The 18,587-nt window shown below is 37.5% G+C and overlaps 1 protein-coding gene across 1 annotated transcript; it reads left to right on the top strand.

Annotated features, from left to right (window-relative positions):
* Positions 1-1,001: 1,001 nt before the first annotated feature.
* On the top strand, positions 1,002-18,514 carry LOC128995394 (ATP-dependent DNA helicase Q4-like). Its single transcript, XM_054420403.1, has 16 exons — positions 1,002-1,086; positions 3,239-3,357; positions 3,985-5,644; positions 6,647-6,789; positions 6,971-7,094; positions 7,938-8,167; positions 9,367-9,627; positions 10,615-10,790; positions 11,693-11,816; positions 12,487-12,604; positions 13,224-13,399; positions 13,841-14,149; positions 14,868-15,027; positions 16,223-16,409; positions 17,029-17,155; positions 18,119-18,514. The coding sequence occupies exons 2-16, from the start codon at positions 3,259-3,261 to the stop codon at positions 18,347-18,349; spliced, it is 4,125 nt and encodes a 1,374-aa protein (XP_054276378.1). The 5' UTR covers positions 1,002-1,086; positions 3,239-3,258; the 3' UTR covers positions 18,350-18,514.
* The last annotated feature ends 73 nt before the right edge of the window (positions 18,515-18,587 follow it).

Here is an 18,587-nt window from a genome sequence, read left to right as displayed (position 1 = left end):
CAATAACTGGTCTTCTAGTCATATAACCAAATAGTAAAGCACAAATCATGAATATAACCCTTAAATAATAGAAACACAATTTTGTCTACACTAGCGATCTGTGTGGACGTACATGAACTAGACACAAAAAACAAGCTTCAAAATGTACAATGGGATGAGGAGTCTACTTGTGTTGATTAGTCTATGGTATTATTAAAATTATTATTAAAAATAGTATTATGAAAAGGAACTAATGTGTCATACATGTTACATCGGCACTCCACAGTCGTGGAGACCGGATAGTCGTCAGTTTTGCATGTTTATTATAAAATGTATAATGACGAAATGAAATGTCTTTATTTGCTTAAACTTAAATATAGCCACATGAAAATCCTACTTGTATGATCCCTTGATCCCATGTCAATTGAATAACCAAGAAGTGACTGACAGATATACATTTCATTGTTAGTGAGTCGGTGGCTCAGTCGGTAGCGTCACGGACTTCGGGCCCAAGGCAGCGATGTCGTGGGTTCGGATCCTGGTCACTGCCGCTAAAATTTATCAGTACAGTTCACCTTTGTACTGTACCGGCTTACTCCTTGCTATGCTGTAAACGATCCACGCACGGGCGCTTAGTCTATGTGGACGGGCAAATGCAAGGTTAAAAAAAGCCGCCAACATCTTAAAAAAAAAAAATTGTTTTATCAAAAGACATACGTACAGTATATTTTGATATAGAATATCAACAATATGAAAATGTGGAAATTGACGATTAAGACTCTTTTATACGCCTTGATTTAGACTGTCCTTCCTTCTATTCCGTTGGCTTTGACATTTCTGTATTTATCCCGCCAAATTTCGTTCTGTCCGACTGTCACTATCACATGAAACTGAAAAGAAAAATGAAAGCAATCTGCTAGCCATCATGACATGAGATGAATGAAAGAAAGGCCTGCCTCCTGCCCCTGCCTGCCTAAGTTTTTCTTTCACTACCCTAGCCCTAGCCCTAGATCCGTGTTGTGTTGTGTTAGTAAATCTATGTGCCAGGACATTTGCCTACTTATTATTATTTATTACGTGTACAATATCATTGAGAAACGGCTGCAAGTAAGTTTAATGACATTTTATTTTCAGCTTTAGTTTTGTCGTTTTAGTTACCTAAATCTAAAAAGTTCACCAAACCATCTGTTGTTTACAGGACTAGGCCTACGAATTTGCAACCTAGCCTAGCTTAAAGTACGCCTCTAGGCTTATTCGTTGTAAAATTACGTGGTAAACTGCTTAGTGCTTATATGAAAATTTACATAGGCTACCTTTATCCCTACTAACTTTTATTTTTAATGTTTCTTTAACTTGGTTAGGTATACCTATGGTTACCGTACATTTCTAACACATCTCTTTTTCTAAATTCATAATGTTGATAATCAGGCCTAGAAAGGCTAAGGACAATTAACTTGGTAATTATAACAAGCTTTTAAGATTTTAAAAATTAAGAATTTAAATATAGGCCTACCATAACAGGCTTATTTTATTGGAAATCGGGGCGCAAAACAAATTCAAAGGCCAAGTTACTGTCCATCTCCTAAAAAATTACCCCTCTCTTTTACGTAACTTAATTACAGCAATGATACAGTTGAGCAATATTTTACCCTGACGTTGTCGTCTAAGTCAATGTTGATACAAATTTGTAGGCCTATCTAGGCTAATATGCCTAAGTTAACACGTTCGCTGCTGACGACTCCGATCGGAGTCATGCTGTTCTGGCACAGAGTGCGTAAGTTACGACTCCAGTCAGAGTAACAGTGCAGTGTTATATAAGTTGGTCTATTGTGACCTCCATGCATTTAATCGGGGATCAACTAAACTAAGTTTATATCAGCATGTTGTGGGCTACTGGTACTTTAATTTGGTGTAGGTTGGGTTTAGGTTGGTAGTACAATTTCCTGTAAAATCCCGTCTGGCAACGCTTTTTGTCCCGTTTTCAGGGATTTTCTCTCTTCGAGCCACATTACATAGACACTGGCTTCGGATCCAGGCAGTGCTGCTATCTGTGAGTTTTTCAGCGAACTACGTCCACTCTCAGGGTAACACAGCACCATCCACCACCGCTGTTTTGCTGTTGTCAAGACTGGAAAATATTTTAATGCTACTGCGTTCGCTGATTCACTGGTGCGCCGAGGCTGCGTCGCATTTCCGACCGTACTACCGAAGGGATTCTCGCTTCCAGGAGTCATTATGGATTATATGATGTGATTTTCACTTCAAAACGTTGTGTAGTGAGCTGTACGTTTAAATTATAAGGTGTGCCCCAGGGCTCCATCTTAGGCCCTACACTTTTTCTCCTGTTTATTAACGACCTTCCCATGGGTGTTAAATCGGCTAGGACCATTCTTTATGCCAACAATACATCTCTTTCCTTGTCCAGCCCTGATGTAGAGACTCTTGAGCAATTGACATTCTCTGAAGCCAACAAGCTAGTTCAGTGGTTTGAGAATAATCTGCTTTCAATAAACTCTTCTAAGTATTTTAGTTTTCACTTGGATGAAGTTCCAGTACACCCAATAGAGAAGACACGGTTTCTTGGGCTGATCTTAGATGAGAAGATTAATTTCCATGACCACATTCAATACATCATCATTAGGGTAAGTTCAGGGATATTTGCCATCCGCACCCTTGCAAAGCTATCTAAGCCCGATGTCCTTCTTTCTGCTTATTACGGTCTCATCTTCCCTCATCTCGTGTACGCCTTGCCCATCTGGGGGTGTGAGAACAAAAGAACTCTGTTTTTATTCCGCCTTCAAAAGAGGGCAATCAGAGCCATCTTTTCAATGAATAGATGTCAGACTTGTAAACCAGTTTTTCTATCATCCGAAATATTAACGTCCCCATGTCTCTACATCTAGCAGACATTATCCTTTCTGCACCAAAACACTGGCAAGTTTAACACTCCAACAGACCATCATTATAGTTTGAGATCCACAAATACCCTCCCAGTTCCTAGACACCACACTTCCTTCTTTCAAAACCATCTCCGATATAATGCAATAAAAATGTTCAACCATCTTCCCTCTCACCTCAAAGCAGTAGGTATCAAACCATCTAAAATTTAAAAAAACCCTAAAATCTTTTCTTGGTTAAATAAATGACTTATTGACTTATAAGCACCCTAATTGCCGTACAGCAACTTAGTTTATAGTCAAATATTTTTTTTTTAAACTAATATTTAACTTAGGCCTAAGTTAACAAATTGTTGTTATAGGCCAATCAACTTAGCTGAAAATGGACGAGGCATCAAAGAGGAAATACCTAAAGAGCAAATATAAAGTAAAGAAATGGGAGAGTGAGTTTAAGCAATCTAATGGAACAGTTCCGTCCAAGGTAAGTCCTAACTTAGTGGCAAGTCTTGTTTTTTTTAAGCTATCTAAGCCCATCTTTTACTTTTTTTTTTCAGAAAAATACTTTATTGTTTCAGACACATTACACAAAACAAAATGCCCATACCCATCTACTTGATACAATATATTCCGATTTTGTCAGTCACCAATGTAGAATCCAAGTATCTATCAAGTTCTTGTTAAATGGCTATTACAAGTTGGTGATCATTGATCAAAATCGAGCATAGGTAGGCCTACATTTTGTCTGTGTAGTTTGAGTGCAGAATATGTTTAGGCCTAAGTCTCAAAGTTTTTATATTTACCGATTACGGGATTACGATATAGACATATCGGGTTCAAACCTAGTAAATGTGTCGTGACATTTTTAATCATTATTTGTAGTCATTCTTTTATTGTGGAATGGATAAAAGCCAATGTATTTCAACATTCCAAGTTACATTTGGATAAACACACTAATAACTTACAGGGGACACAATAATTTGAAATGTTTGGATCTTTTGTAAAAGTTTTAACATTCATAGGCCTAGATGTTTACTGAAATAAACTACACTTATAAGCTATTTGATCTTACAAAAATATTTAAATTATAATATCAATGTATTTGTTACAGACTGACATCAAGAATGCACCATCACACATAAAGGAAGCCTACAAAACCTATTGGAAACTAAAAACTATATCTTTAGAAACAAGTTTAGTTGATGTGAGTTTTGGAGATGAAGATACTATGGATGGATTTTCATTTTCTTCTATTAGTTGTTCACAAGGCGGCACAGATGCGGGAATAAACAACCTTGAAGATTCAACTCTAGGGTTCGATACTTCACTAAATAACAAAATCACACCAAGTGATCAAGCTGAGGAGACAAGATGTGAAAATATTACTACTGCGATCTCTTCCACAATACCCGTTAATGAAACAACAACTAATTCTGTAATAAGTAACGATAAAATTCAAAGTACAGAAGAAAATAAAAATAGTAAAAATGAAGATTCAGTTTGGGGTCCACATTTAAGTATTGCAAAAAAGGAAGTTGAACCAAAGAAACCTAAAATTGACAAACCGGCTGTACTTTCTCGTTTTACAGCTAAACTATTCGCCGGTGCAAATTTTAAGATTAGAAACCCCAGAAAGTCCTTTATACGTAGAGAAAAATCTACCAGTGATGTACCAAGTGATAATTCTTTGATAGATAATTCAGTATTAACCGATGCAAACCAAAGTTTCTCCCAACCTGAGGTATCACTGAATAGTGGTGACACAAGTGTTCAAGAGGGGAAAGACACGCCTGCTCCCATCGAGGACCAAAACTCACAGTTTTTAGATTCGAATAATAGTAAATTTAAAATAGTTAATACTTCATCATCCCAAAAGCAGTGCCAACCTGTTAGTATCCTTCAGAAAACATTACTATCCAACATGTCAAAGCCACTTGCAAATCGATCAGTTGATAAAGGTTGGTTGGATCGGCTAGAAAAAATGTCCAGCTCAGAAGTTCCGAACTCTAGTGACTCTGGTATTGATCTAGGAGACTCTAGTGTAGTGAGTGGAGATCCTCGATCGTCTCCCGCGCCGACTAGTCAAGACAGTGATGACGATGTAGTCTGTGATAGTGATTCAGAAGATGACAAGAGTAGATCATTTTCCTCTTTTACAAGATTCTGTAGAACTTCTTCAGTTAGTAGGTTATCATTGAACACATCAAATAGTGATCTCAAAAGGACCAGTTCTAGTTTAAGTTATTTTACTCGTGTCAATTCTGATTCTAAAATATTACAGTTGGACAAGAGGGATATCAAGCAAACCGACGGTGAGATTGAGGTTAGTGAATGTAAAAAGCTAAAAATGGATTGCTCTGTGGTTGGAGATACAGTTACGGGTAAGGATGTATTTGTAGCGACAGATATTCCTGCTAAAGAAATACTAAGTAAAGAGGATCGTATAATGCATCGGATGGCTCAATTAGTAGAAATTCAAAATAAGTTGTCAAAGCCTAAAAAGGATTCTACCCCCAAATCTAAAGAAGAGAAGCAAAAGGAAATTTTTGAAAAGAAAATCACTTCTGGAAAAGCCAACGAGAACTTTGTCAAGATAAACATAAAAAAGAAAACTTATGTTCGTGGTAAAAAAACCATGACTTTCCAAAAGTACAAGAAACAAAAGTGGAAGGATATGAAAAAATCCTCAAGTTACGGGGGTGAAGGAAGTAGTGTATATAAATGTTTTAAATGTGGCGACATCGGCCACTACGCCAAGAATTGTATGAAAGGTAAGGAAACATGTAATAGGTACCATAGCCTGTAACTATACTTTGTAGGGATGGAAGTTACTGACATTTTACCATAACATAATATCACATGAACATGCTAGTTTGGTATTAGGTTATTCTTACCTGTATCTTATACTGATGCCTATTCTACTGATTGATTAAAAACTTCAATTATTCAGTAATGGAAAAAGTAGTTTTTACTGGTTCTAATCGCATACTGGTAAAAATGTACGTTTTCCTCATAGGGTTATTAGGTAGTACTGCCAGTACCAACTTAATCGAGTGGAGCAAGCATCAGAATTTATTATGTGAGGACTTTTTATAATATTTCTGAAATATTACTTTCAAAACGAAACAAATGACTTTCTCTTATCAAGCATTTTACACGACTTTAATTCATATCTGAGACCAAGGTCTTTCTTACTTCACTACCATTCTATCTGGTACCAACCTCTATAGGTCCATTAGTCTGGTCATAGTTTAGCAAAAATTGTATGAAAGACAATTGACGTTCCCACCAAGTGATAATGTTGCCAGTAGACAGATACGCGTGCAGAAAAGTGGCTCGACATTAAAAATGTGCATTAGTGATTGAAGAAGTGTGTAGAATCTCGTAAAATATAAATTTTTGCACAACGGGGGCCAATACTGTAGGCAGAAGGTGTTCACCAGCTTCCAAGGTGACACTGATTGAATTTGAGGAAACTTTGCTTGCAGAGCATGTTTCAGATTTCCAGGGCTGGCCGTGGTCCTTGATAGTCTCGTAAGGACTTCGCCTATTAGTTTGATAATCTCTTGTTCAGTCACCATGATCTGCATTAAAATTTGTTTAACTTTGGTCAAATAAGGCTGATAAACAACAGCAGTTGGCCTACTATGGAAAACATCATGCAAATGTTTTAGATTACCTAGACTCTTTCTAACTATTAACCATTTTATAACCAAATCTAGTGTTTTTCTTGTAAACATAAAAAATAAGTTAAATGTTTGTATTTTATTCAGCTTGTGACCAACTTCTTCCTCTAGAAGATGTAGAAGAACAAGAAGAAAGTCCATTTCCGACCCTCCAAGAAGCGGAGGAAATGGCACTTGAGGCTTCCAAAAAGCTTGTGGTCAAACGTTTTGCAAACGAACTACCAGCCAATGTGAGTACTGTTTTTTCATTCATACAAAGAATTTTGTACCAAAAAAAAATGTATTTAAGGATTAATGATACAATAAACTATCAGGACAGGCCAAGAACTTACCAGCCATGTACTTAGCCATGTTACTTAGTACCATGTACTTGTACGGCAGCCTATTTTTATTTTAGTGTTTTTTTCCCAGATTGTAAGTGAAAATGCAGACCTGTGTTTGGCTCCTCCGCAACCAGTGAACTCTGACGACATAGAGAGACTTCTGACCAAACAGGAGCCGATATTCAACCTGAGTGAAGATGGCTCAGTCATTGGTAAGTTGTTTGTTGTTGGCTGGGTTTTAAGTTGCTTCTAGCATAAAATAAGACTAGGCCTATACATTCTCAAATGATGTGGATTAGGCATATATAACATTTTTAAGTCAGGGTTGCTATTGAAATTGGGAAATGCTGAAATACTAGCTAACAACCAAAATGTTACTTGACTTGGGCTACTTTTGTGACTTTCATGTAATACAAAAATATGGATGATAAAATTATGAATAACATAAAGGTTCAATGTTTTTCAAGAAAATGCAGACCACCTTAACCAAAATATTATAACTTTATGTACGACACCATATAGATTTTTTACGTCCCACCTTCAAATCCTAGGATGCTAGGTTCTAGCCTGGAAATGTTTTCATACTCTGGACTAAGCCTAGAGGGTCACAGCATCATAAATTTATAAATTACCATTAACATCATAATCATTTTATAAAATAATTTATGAGGGTCACTTAGATAAAATAAAAATTTATTTGTGATTGGCAGGATTAGAACCCAAGACCTCGGGGACAAAGTCCCACGCTCTACAACTAGACCAGCTCGCTCCCCACACCATGTAGATTAGAAATATGAAGCCGACACACAGAGGGTATTTTAAGGCAAATATGAGAGAAAGACTAAGTTTGGCCACCAGACATGGAGGCCGGGACAAGAGGCCGCAGTGAGAGTGTGTTGTTACATATACAGAGTTTGTGTCGTTGTAGACACTCCACTGGCGGTGCTTGATGCCCTATTACAGTTTGGCCACCAGACGTGGAGGCCGGGACAAGAGGCCGCTGTGAGAAACTGTGAGAGTGTGTTGTTACATATACAGAGTTTGTGTTGTTGTAGACACTCCACTGGCGGTGCTTGACGCCCTATTACAGTTTGGCCACCAGACGTGGAGGCCGGGACAAGAGGCCGCTGTGATGAGAGTAATGTCCGGCCTCAGTACGCTAGTGACTCTGTCTACAGGATCTGGCAAGTCACTTTGTTACCAGCTGCCTGCGTTTCTCTACCACAAAATGCAAGGTAGAATCACTCTGGTCGTCTCTCCGTTGGTGTCCTTGATGGAGGATCAGGTAGCTTAATGGATCAAACTTTGTGATTAATCTGTATGTTATGGAAACTTGAAATAAGAGACTGAGTCTTAATGTTGCATGACTGGTTATTGTGATTTTTCACCCTGTTTTAGGAGAAAAATATCTTGAGTGATTAATTCATGGAGGAAGTTTTTAACTAAAATAACTTTACTTTTTTAATTATTTTTTTAGGACTTTGGGCTCTCGTCCGGATTTGTTTTCCATATAAGTTCAGACCTAGGGGTTGCAGTGTTATCACTTAAACAAATTCCATTGGTGATTTGGTGAGATTTGAACCCGGGACCGAAGTCCCTTGCTCTACAACTATACCAGCTCGCTCCCCAACTGGGTTACTTTACATTAAAACGATCATTCAAAGTTAGAATAGATTAAAATGAGTTGGTAAGCCTTAAATCATTATCATCAATTGAGATGGGGAACTGAAGTGAAGGATGAGCCTAAGTTCTTTAAAAAGTTGTATTATACTGGCCTAAGAGCATATTTTGTGGCATATTAAAGGATCTTATAGCTTGCACTAGCATTAACCATTATCAATGTCTATTACTAATTATTTATCTTTATATTTTAATCCTTAACTACACAGATTGGTTATGTTAACTCGTGTAGAAATATGCATCGACACTACCATAGAAACAAGAAGTGTCGGCAAAGAACAATCCCTAATCATATGATTCATATGTAACTCTTCACTAAGACCAAATTAACTAATTCTGTGTCAATCCCAATTTAAATTCTATTACTTTTACCTATTACCCCGATTCTTATACCAAATAAGGTAGCAATGCTGGGACGCAATTGTGTGCGTTACAACCCAATTATGAGCGTAAAATAGAGGGGGAACGCCATGCGTAGCTTTATTACTGACTGAGATCACTTGTATCTTTGACCAGGATCAATTCCCCCCCTCCCCCCACTATTGTAATATGAGCCATTGAGCAAAGTTCACTGCTTCCTTTGAACAGTAAGATTTTGTCCCAACTGTCACAGGATAAGACTTCTGCAGATAGTAGGTTAAAGAGGGAAATGATGGTAGTTGTCCAGTAGTTGGCTTTTATTGTGAACCTATTAACCCATGGACTCGTAATTTTCTGAAATCTAATCCCTTAAAATGCACAATCTACAAAAACGTTTGTTATTCAATTGCTTATGTTGTATGAACCACTGATGTTTTGCGCCAGGTGGTGTGCGGCTCGCCCTGTCTACGAGTGGCGTGTCTCCACACAGCGCAGACACCCGCAGTACGCAACGCTGTTATGGACCAGTTACGCAGCAACAGCCTGCATGCCCTGCTGGTGTCCCCGGAGGCGTTGTCGCAGGGAGATCGCATCAGTGAGCTGCTACGTTGTATGCCGCCCGTCGCTTTCGCTTGTATCGACGAGGCTCACTGCATCTCACAGTGGAGTCATAACTTCAGACCGTCGTATCTCACACTTTGCCAGGTACGTAATGGAATGAGATGAGATTATTTTTGTAGGTACTGTAATAATGTTAAAACTTACTCTTGTAATTTGTAATACGAGTAACAAGAATTTTGGCTTTTCTATAGCAAGTTCAATATAATATTGGAATAGAGTCAACTTTATTATGACAATCTAGGAGGAAAGTTTTTATTATTCTCTATTTGTATTTATTTAGGGTTCCACAAGTTCTTAAGACTGAGCCGTGTATTTTGTCAACCAGAATTTCCCCGCTAAACCTTAAGAATAGGGATGGGGCGATTCCTCAAAACAAGCTTGATAATTCATGACTTATTTGTTTGTTTGAGATTTTTGCCTAGAATCATCAGTCACGTAGAAGCATCGGTCCACCCATGCTTATGATTCAATACTGATTCTAAATCTGCGATTGAGGTGAAATTGTGATCATCTATCAAGTTTGTGGTAACATCACGATAATATACAGTAATAAAGATTGGCTCTTAGTTCTGAAATGTTATCTTCAATGTTCTTCACACATTCAATGAATTCAGTTCCAATAAGTTATCGTTTCAATAAGTCAGTTAAGGAAGTGTTTCTTACAATAAAAAATCAAATAATATACAATTTAGTCACCGTATCAAAAAACTTAGGTTAACAGCTGTCGGCTGTAAACATTGTATGGTATTGGTTAGAATACTCTTCAGCGTGTCTTCAACATTTTCTTCTGTAAACCTTTAGGACTCTTACTAATCTAAATACTGTTTTAGCATCTACAATGCTGAAAAACTGCATACAACCTCCTTTGGCATTTATCTCCTAAACTAAACACATACCAAATTGGGAAAGGTAGAAGTTCAAACTGAGGGCGCACACAAAAACAAGTACCTACACTAATGGTCAGCTCTGTGATAATGCCGTGACCCTCTAGTACCCTGAAATGATTTTTATACCTCTATCTAGAGTCTTAAGGTGTAAAGGAAGGACAAATTTAATGAAGTGTGATTCAAGGTGTTGAGAGAGAAATTTGGAGTGAAGACGTTCCTTGGACTAACAGCGACGGCGACTCACGCAACCATCACAAGTGTGTGTGAGGCTCTGGAACTGACTGACATCACAAACGGTGTTATACGAGACACTCCTCTGCCGAATAACCTGCAACTGACTGTGTCACGGGATAGGCAAAGGTATGCTTGACCTGGTTTGCTAAAGTTTTCAATATTAGCTAGTAAGTTGACAGTCAGAAAGGTATCCAAAAAGTCATAACCATGTGTTTTTGCAGTGTTTATCGATATTGCACGAATTGGTTGTGTTCAACCACTTTTCAACTGAATTTATAGAAAACCCTACACTCTTGATTGATCTAGGCCTGGATCATTCTTCTCCAATGCTTTTATTTTTCTCATTCTCAATCTTTTGTAACATAAGTGCCTCGTTCTTGGGTTAAGTCTATTGTATTAAGCTGCAGCAATATTAATGTACAGTAGTGAATTATTAGGGATAGCTTACTGTAGAAAGAGTTCAGGTAAACACAACAGACCAAAGGCACAGTATACACATGTCCAACTCTTTGCATTTGATAAAGTCCTCCAGGGGACAAACTATTTTATGTCTCCTGTGACTCCTGGCTTTTGTGTGAACTATAGCCAACACCTATCTAGACTTTTTCAAACCTACCTGTAAAATCCCTTCTCTAAAAATCAAATGACTTAAAGCCTTTCCATTCCTTAAACAAAATTAACCATGAGGACTAAAAGGAAAGGTTAGTAGCTAGCTTACCATGGAAAACACAGAAGACTGTATTTATGTGTCTTCTTTGTGTTCTCTGGCCTACCTGCAACTTCTAAGGTAATCAGCTGCTATCCGTTTATTCTACAAATCACAGTCGCCTAGAGGCTTGAACACATAACTAATCATATGAGGAGTAAGTTGATAAAAATCTTAATGATGTTGATTGATTGAGTCTGCAGACCCTAACGTCAGTCACATGTGGACCTTTTGCCATTGTTTGGTGCCCCAGAGCCAGTCGAATCTGAGATGCTTGATGAACTGCAGCATCCTGTCTATTAACTGTGTTATATTTTGACAGGGACCAGGCATTGGTAGCTCTGTTGCAAGGAGAGAGGTTCAGTCAGTGTAGATCTATCATTGTCTACTGCACAAGAAGAGACGAGTGTCAGCGTCTGGCTGCCTACATCAGGACAAGTTTACAGGTAAACCAGCATCAATAGATCACTCTACCGAAGAACTCCAAGAAATAGTTGGACAACTATCCGGATTGTCGCTCAGAATTGGTTATGGTTACTGTCCTAAAAATACAGCAATAAGAATCAATTAAAGAAGGCATTGTGGCAGATTTGTAAAAATCTAGGTCTTGTGGACGTTGTCATTGTCTTCCGCTGTAACAAAAAACATCATTTTCGTTTTATGCGATCGAGGCAACATATTGAATATATTCCACGGTGTTGTAGACATCAGCATGCGGTCACCAAAAATAATTGTCTTCCTCGGCAATTCCGGCGGAAGTGTGATTTTTCGATCCTGAAATCTTTGCAGAAGCTTGTGATTACGATAGTAAAAGTTTGGCTTATTTGAAATAAAACACCCCAAATTTCAGTAAAATCCAATTTACCGATTTCCGATTTCCAAACCATCCAAATGTGATACTTGGAGTTCTACTGTACTTCTTTTTATACCTGCAGATATTTGTAAAATTAAAAGTGTTTAAAGTTTTTGGTGTTTGTAGGAACAATGCATTTAAACAGTTTTCGAATTTTCATAATTTTATCACCCAAGATGGCTTTCTAATTTTCAACACCGTAACAGTATTTTTATCCCCCATTTTGTAAACAGGTGTCTTAACTTGGGTTTGTCCATTCATAGGATGTGTCCAAGGAAGACGGGAAGGCGAAGAGAGGAAAGCTGTCTTGGAACGCTGAGGCTTACCACGCCGGGCTGACGGCTGCCAGGAGACGAGCCGTACAGAAGGCGTTCATGTCAGGTAATAATCAACAACTCGACGTTCCGTTCCCAAGTCAAAGCTGTTGCCGGTTTAAGAATAAAAACACTCATAGTTGAATTTAGCCACGGACAGTGCGCTGTTGTGAATTACTGGTTTCTCTCAAATACGCTAACTTTTTTAACTAACCAAGCCAAACTGAAAAGAAAACTTATTGTTAGTCACTTTCAACTTATAACTGCGCTTGATCTTGGTTTCAGTTAGATTATTCTTTTCTTTCAATCAAAGCAATTGAATTTTACAATAATATTTTAATTTAACAAATTGACTTAGGTTAGTTTTTCCTATAAACCATTATTATGCTCTCCAGACAGGGACACAATTTTGCATATTTTAACCCTAATGTAAGACAATGATTGTACATTGAGCTGAGATATTTAGTGCAGTCTTACTAATTGACCAAGACCAGCTTTTTCTTTAGCCGAACCCCGAAACTATTATTAAAAGCGGAATGATCAAGGACAGCTAGGTGCAGTTTTACATATTCCAAAAGTTAATGTAACAGTGCATGATCATTATTTGAAAATGTACGGTTTAAAATTATGTACATGAGAAAATAGACAGATAATTCAGTTTGTACAAATATGATGTTTGGCTGCAGGTAAAACGCGTATAGTGGTGGCGACTGTCGCGTTTGGAATGGGTATCAACAAGCAGGATATCCAGGGTATCGTCCACTACAACATGCCGAGCTCGTATGAGCGATACGTGCAAGAGGTCGGTCGAGCTGGCCGAGACGGAGAGATCGCTCATTGTCACCTCTTCCTAAACACTCAGGTATTTAATCAACAATTTAGTATATTGAAGCGTTGTTGTATGCCTAACGGTTACTGAAAAATCCCAAATAAGTGTAAATTTAAAATTACCATGTTATTCTTACGGAGAATAAATACTGTTGTAGCCAGGTTGTCTATGGACATATTTAAATGAAATTTGGAAATTTTCTGCAGGTTTGCTGTGGCGGGGTATTACATTTTTCTATATGTGCAATTTATTATTTTTGTTTTGTTACTGATATCTGATCTTTTGTCAGAGTTGCAGTCTTGTAATTCTCAATCTGGCATCTAGGTTTCCTTTCACATTGGGAACTAAATGGTGTTTGGACTTTTATCCGATCAAGCAAGAACCGTTATTATTATTTATCACCATTGCCGTGGTGATGGACAATGAGCTATGTTTTCCATAAAGGATTTACTTAATCCCTTATATTGTGTGCAGGGTGGGGACCTGAGCGAGCTGAGACGGTTCATCTACGCAGACTCTGTAGAGAGACACAACATCAGACGGCTGCTGCAGAGGGTGTTTGTGCCGTGTGACTGCGGAGAGACTTGTACTGGTCACGAGGTGGCGTTCTCTGTGGTGGAAACTGTGACCGCGCTCGATCTACCAGAGGAGAACATTGACACTCTACTCTGCTACCTGGAGCTGTACGCACGCGCTCGAGTGCGAGTGTGCAACCGCGCGTACACTAAGTGCCGCATCCTGTCGTACAAGGGACCTAAACTGATCCGACAGGCAGCAAAGGAGGTGAGGAGTAATGAATGAAATTGAAATGCAGGTATCCAACATTACCTTTTTCAAGGATACAAAGCTAAAATAAAGTGGAGAAAAATATATAAATGCATGATGATTTCATTACCCTAAGTAAAACTCTACAAGTCATCTCTTGTGTTTCAGCGAATTTCCCAAGGAAAGTAGCTATTACCATAGGTGGCACAGTAAGACCTAGACCTGGGACCAATATACTTTTTTTTACTCTTATGTCCTTAGAGGCCAAAAACACTATTCGTTCAAATTGTTTTATATATATATATATATGTGTGTATGTGTATCAGTGAATGCAATCTGGCTTGAAGGTGTAGGGCGAAAATTCCAAAAAAACTTTAATTCCTATGTTATTCTTATGGAGAAAAAGAAAACTAAACTGTTGTAATTTACTTGTTAGTTGTTAATGGGTATATGTTGATCAAATTTGCAAAATTTATTTATTTCTATTTAACCTGAAGTAAAAAAAAACACTTTTTACCTTCCCCGTAGCAGCAATCTTTAAAAATCTATTATTATATAAATGGGGAAAAAATAAATATGTCTTGTTTCTGGAAATACTAGAAAATCTAATCAGACAAATTTAAATTCGCTTAGTCTGCAGGTTGAGGGTGTTAAAAACCTGTGTAGAACTTACAATGCTTTATAAATCACGGTCTACTACAGACAACAGGTTTTACGTTGAGTCTGTTGTTGCCAGTGCCCTCCGTTAGCCGTCGCTGTAGCTATGGAGGCGCAGAAGGGAGTCAGTATGGACAAGATGACCAAGCTGGAATTCCCAATTTTCCCTGTTGCGTCCGTCATCCAATGGGACAGCGGAGTAGTCAAACAACAGCTCAAGGCTTTGGAATGGACAAAAGGTTGGTCAGATATTTTTTTATTTGAGTGACATCAAACTAGGCTATGTAATAAAGTAGATTTTCTATTCAATTATGGACTGTTTTAAAGAACGTTACCAACCAAACTGTCATACAATGAAGTTTTACTGTGTTCTTGACAAAACTTTGTTAACAATTAGCTGTGGGTGTATTTGTGAGTCTGTCTTCTTAGAGTAATTAAATTTAATGGTTGTATTTGTGATTTTATGCGTGAGCTATTTTATTTGTGTGTACGTGTCATTTGCATTGCTGCAGTTAGAAATGAACAGGTACTGAAATTTTATAAAATCTTATTTCCGAAATAGTATATTACGTTACTAGTCCTGAAAATAAGTGTTTACCGGACGAGTGTGGTCGTTTCCGTGCGAGACGAAGTCGAGTACGGGATTACCATACGAGTCCAGTACACACATTTTGGACGAGTTACGTACGATAGTTTACGCCATACTACTAAATCCGTACAAATCCTTATATATTTCCACCAACTAAAGGACTAAAAATCACTAGTAATAACCTCTCTTAGGGGTTATGTTTTTGTTTATAACCACTCATTTTCACTTAATACAGTATAATCAGCTGATTGGTGTCCGGTAAAACTCATTGCAGTACAGTAGTACGCAAAGAAACCCCATTTGAATAAGCTGGCGGCAAACAGCTGTTTTCTGGACTAAATCCTTGCGTGGGAAGTTCGTCAAAATAATGTAGTGAGGCGTAAACATTATTCCCTGATCTTCAACCAGGATTTGTTTACAGGGTGTTTGCAAACTCCCTGGAACGTTTTTGTATATTTGTTCCTCAAGTCAAAACAATAAAAGAAAATCAAATAAACATGGGTCTAAAAGGTCTGATTTTCTTCCTGTCTGTCTGTATGTGATTTTTACAAATGTGTATATTTTGGTTGTCGGTTTTTGTTACCAATGTACTTTTACCCAAATTCTTGGGTTTTATAGAAAAGTGAAATAATTATTGGATTTTTGTATGATTGCTATTTGCAGGAATTTTGAATAGATATTTTAAAAAGAAATATAAATTTTCCTTGTCGCAATGGGAAAATATCCCGTCCTGAACATTTAATACAATCCAGCCTTACCATCAACTGATTGCCAAACTTCAACCTGAACTTTTGCAGTCCTAAGATCTTGGTGGTGTGTCTCTAATTTTGAATCGTAATTTCAAGTTGACGGCCAGCCCCGCAAGTCAGGCTTGACAGTGGAGTTGTTCGATTTGGGTTTCCGTGTTATCGCGGTGGGTAACCTGACAGGTGATCAACTGGACGCGACACTAGGTAGTCTTACTGACCGTGTGGACACACAGGAGACTCAAGCTCTACGTCAGCTGCAAGCAACCTTCACCACACTATCACAGTAAGTAACTTCTAATACAGTAAATAGTATCCTGCTTAAGTAAAAAATGGTTTCCAAACATAGGTTAAACCTAACCGGTTCAATATTGAAGTTGACAGCCTATTGTTATTGACCAGCTGTTGCCATTAACTTTCGCCACCTTTGCATGTAGTATGTGGAGAAAGTATTGTTTTTATCAAAGGTTCTAGTTTTAGTTTAGGGTGGAAATATTAGTTTTGGGTCCCCCTGTACCCAAAAAGTGGTTTACGAAGTGATGGGTGTGTACAAAACTACGGATCCCACCTATGGTCCGATTTTGATGAAATTTTGTTTGTGGGTGCTAAATCATTGGTATCTCCACGTGTTTTTGTTTTCATATTATTTTTAATCAAGATTTTTCAATAAAATAACAAAAATATGATTTACACAAAAACGGCTGAAACATTTTTGATTAATGTCCTTTTGACTCTAAAATAATTAAATAAATGGTACAACTCCCATTGCTGTAAAATTTACAATTGAAAATTTATCACAATTTTTGTGATTTTACCCATCCATACCAAAAAAACATTAAAAGACTTGAATTTTTGTATCCACATGGTTTTTTTACATTCCATTAATGATTGATTTGTCTACACAGGGTATCTCATCAAACTGTCGATGAATGTATGGACAAAGTAGGTGACAAACGCTGTGAGGAACTCAAATCCAATATTCGGCAATATTTTACAAGTGACTCATTTTTAGACAACTTTCAGCTTCCAGAGGTATGAAGTATACTTATATATTGTAGCTAAAACTTAACTGTGCTATTAAGTAATTTTTTTGAACTATACAAAAATATTTCAAACTATTAGTTCATTTAATTTGTGTTTAACTGCTGAAAAATATTGCATGGAAATTATTAATCAGCATACCAAAAGAAAAATTTCTCTCATTGGAAATATTAGGGCCAGAAAGTAAACAATTTTTTTTGTCTGGTACACACACTTTCTAACACAAACTTTTTTGCCTCCTCAATAACTGTCCAGGAGTCAGTGGAAATTTTGTTGGGCTGCCCGTTATCCCAATATTAAAGTTTAAAAAGTGCACTGCAATTGAAAATACCACTGGTTGTGAGGTGCCAACTTTAATAATATTTTGTTGGACATAACTTTAATAAAAATCTAAATAGAAATTTATCTTAAAGCATGTGAGATGGCCAAACCTTGATTGATGACCAACATTTTTATTTCACATGACAATGCCCGACTTTTCACAGAAAATTGTACACAAGATTTCTTTCATACATTTAAATAGAAGATTCCGCTTAACCAGACACTGCTCCAAGTGAATTGCATTTGTTTCTCAAGTGAAGACTTATTTTTGCAGCATAGTGCTTAAATTACGAGGTGCTCCAATTGCTTGTCACAGAGTGGCTGAGATCGCAGGCAGCCGGATTCTACGTCAAAGTAATCAGAGTAATCAAAGCCAGTCAGTCCTCTGCTATGATAAATGCCTCAATTTCTTTAATGACTTGGTAAAAAAGTAGTATTTTAGTTGCCCTTTCAAATTTAATTTAGTAAATTTTGATTCTTGTAAAGCTTGTTATTTTATTCCAAAACGTTGTTTACTTTCTGAACGTTTTATTATTTGTTTCTGACATTAAAATGAGACTATCTTTAATATAAGCTGGCAAACAGTCAAAAGAGTTAATAATATCTTGGCTAAATTTTATGGGTGTTTCACAGGTGAGTTTATCCAACGAGGACCAGATTGTGGCGGACGTGCGTAATCTCATCAACAGCTACATTGACGTAACGTTCACCGGACGCGCGGTGGCACGCATCTTCCACGGCATCGCCAGTCCTAACTTCCCTGCTCAGCAATGGGGTCGGTGCCGATATTGGCGTGCTCATCTACACGAAGACTTTAAACTTATCGCACGCCTTGCCACACGCGAACTTATCAAGATGAGGTAGTGAGAGACCTAGAGCTTTGTGTGATTTTAGTCTGCTAGGATGTTAGAATTTATTTATTTTAATTTAATGATTCCAGTACAAGACTTGTATATAAGATTTTATATGATTTTTGACAATATACGTTTGAAGACTGATGTTTTTTAACAAAGTTTTTACGACCCATTACTATTTAACTGATTCTTTTTCAATTTTTTGCAACAATTTGTAGTAGGCCGTGCTATATTATGGTTTGTTTTCT

Source organism: Macrosteles quadrilineatus, unplaced genomic scaffold (genome assembly GCF_028750875.1).
Source record: "Macrosteles quadrilineatus isolate MER2022 unplaced genomic scaffold, UCM_ALF_1.0 Scaffold_5__1_contigs__length_97177068, whole genome shotgun sequence".
In the NCBI taxonomy this organism is placed as follows: Eukaryota; Metazoa; Arthropoda; class Insecta; order Hemiptera; family Cicadellidae; genus Macrosteles; species Macrosteles quadrilineatus.
This window is presented reverse-complemented; position numbering and strand designations above follow the sequence as displayed.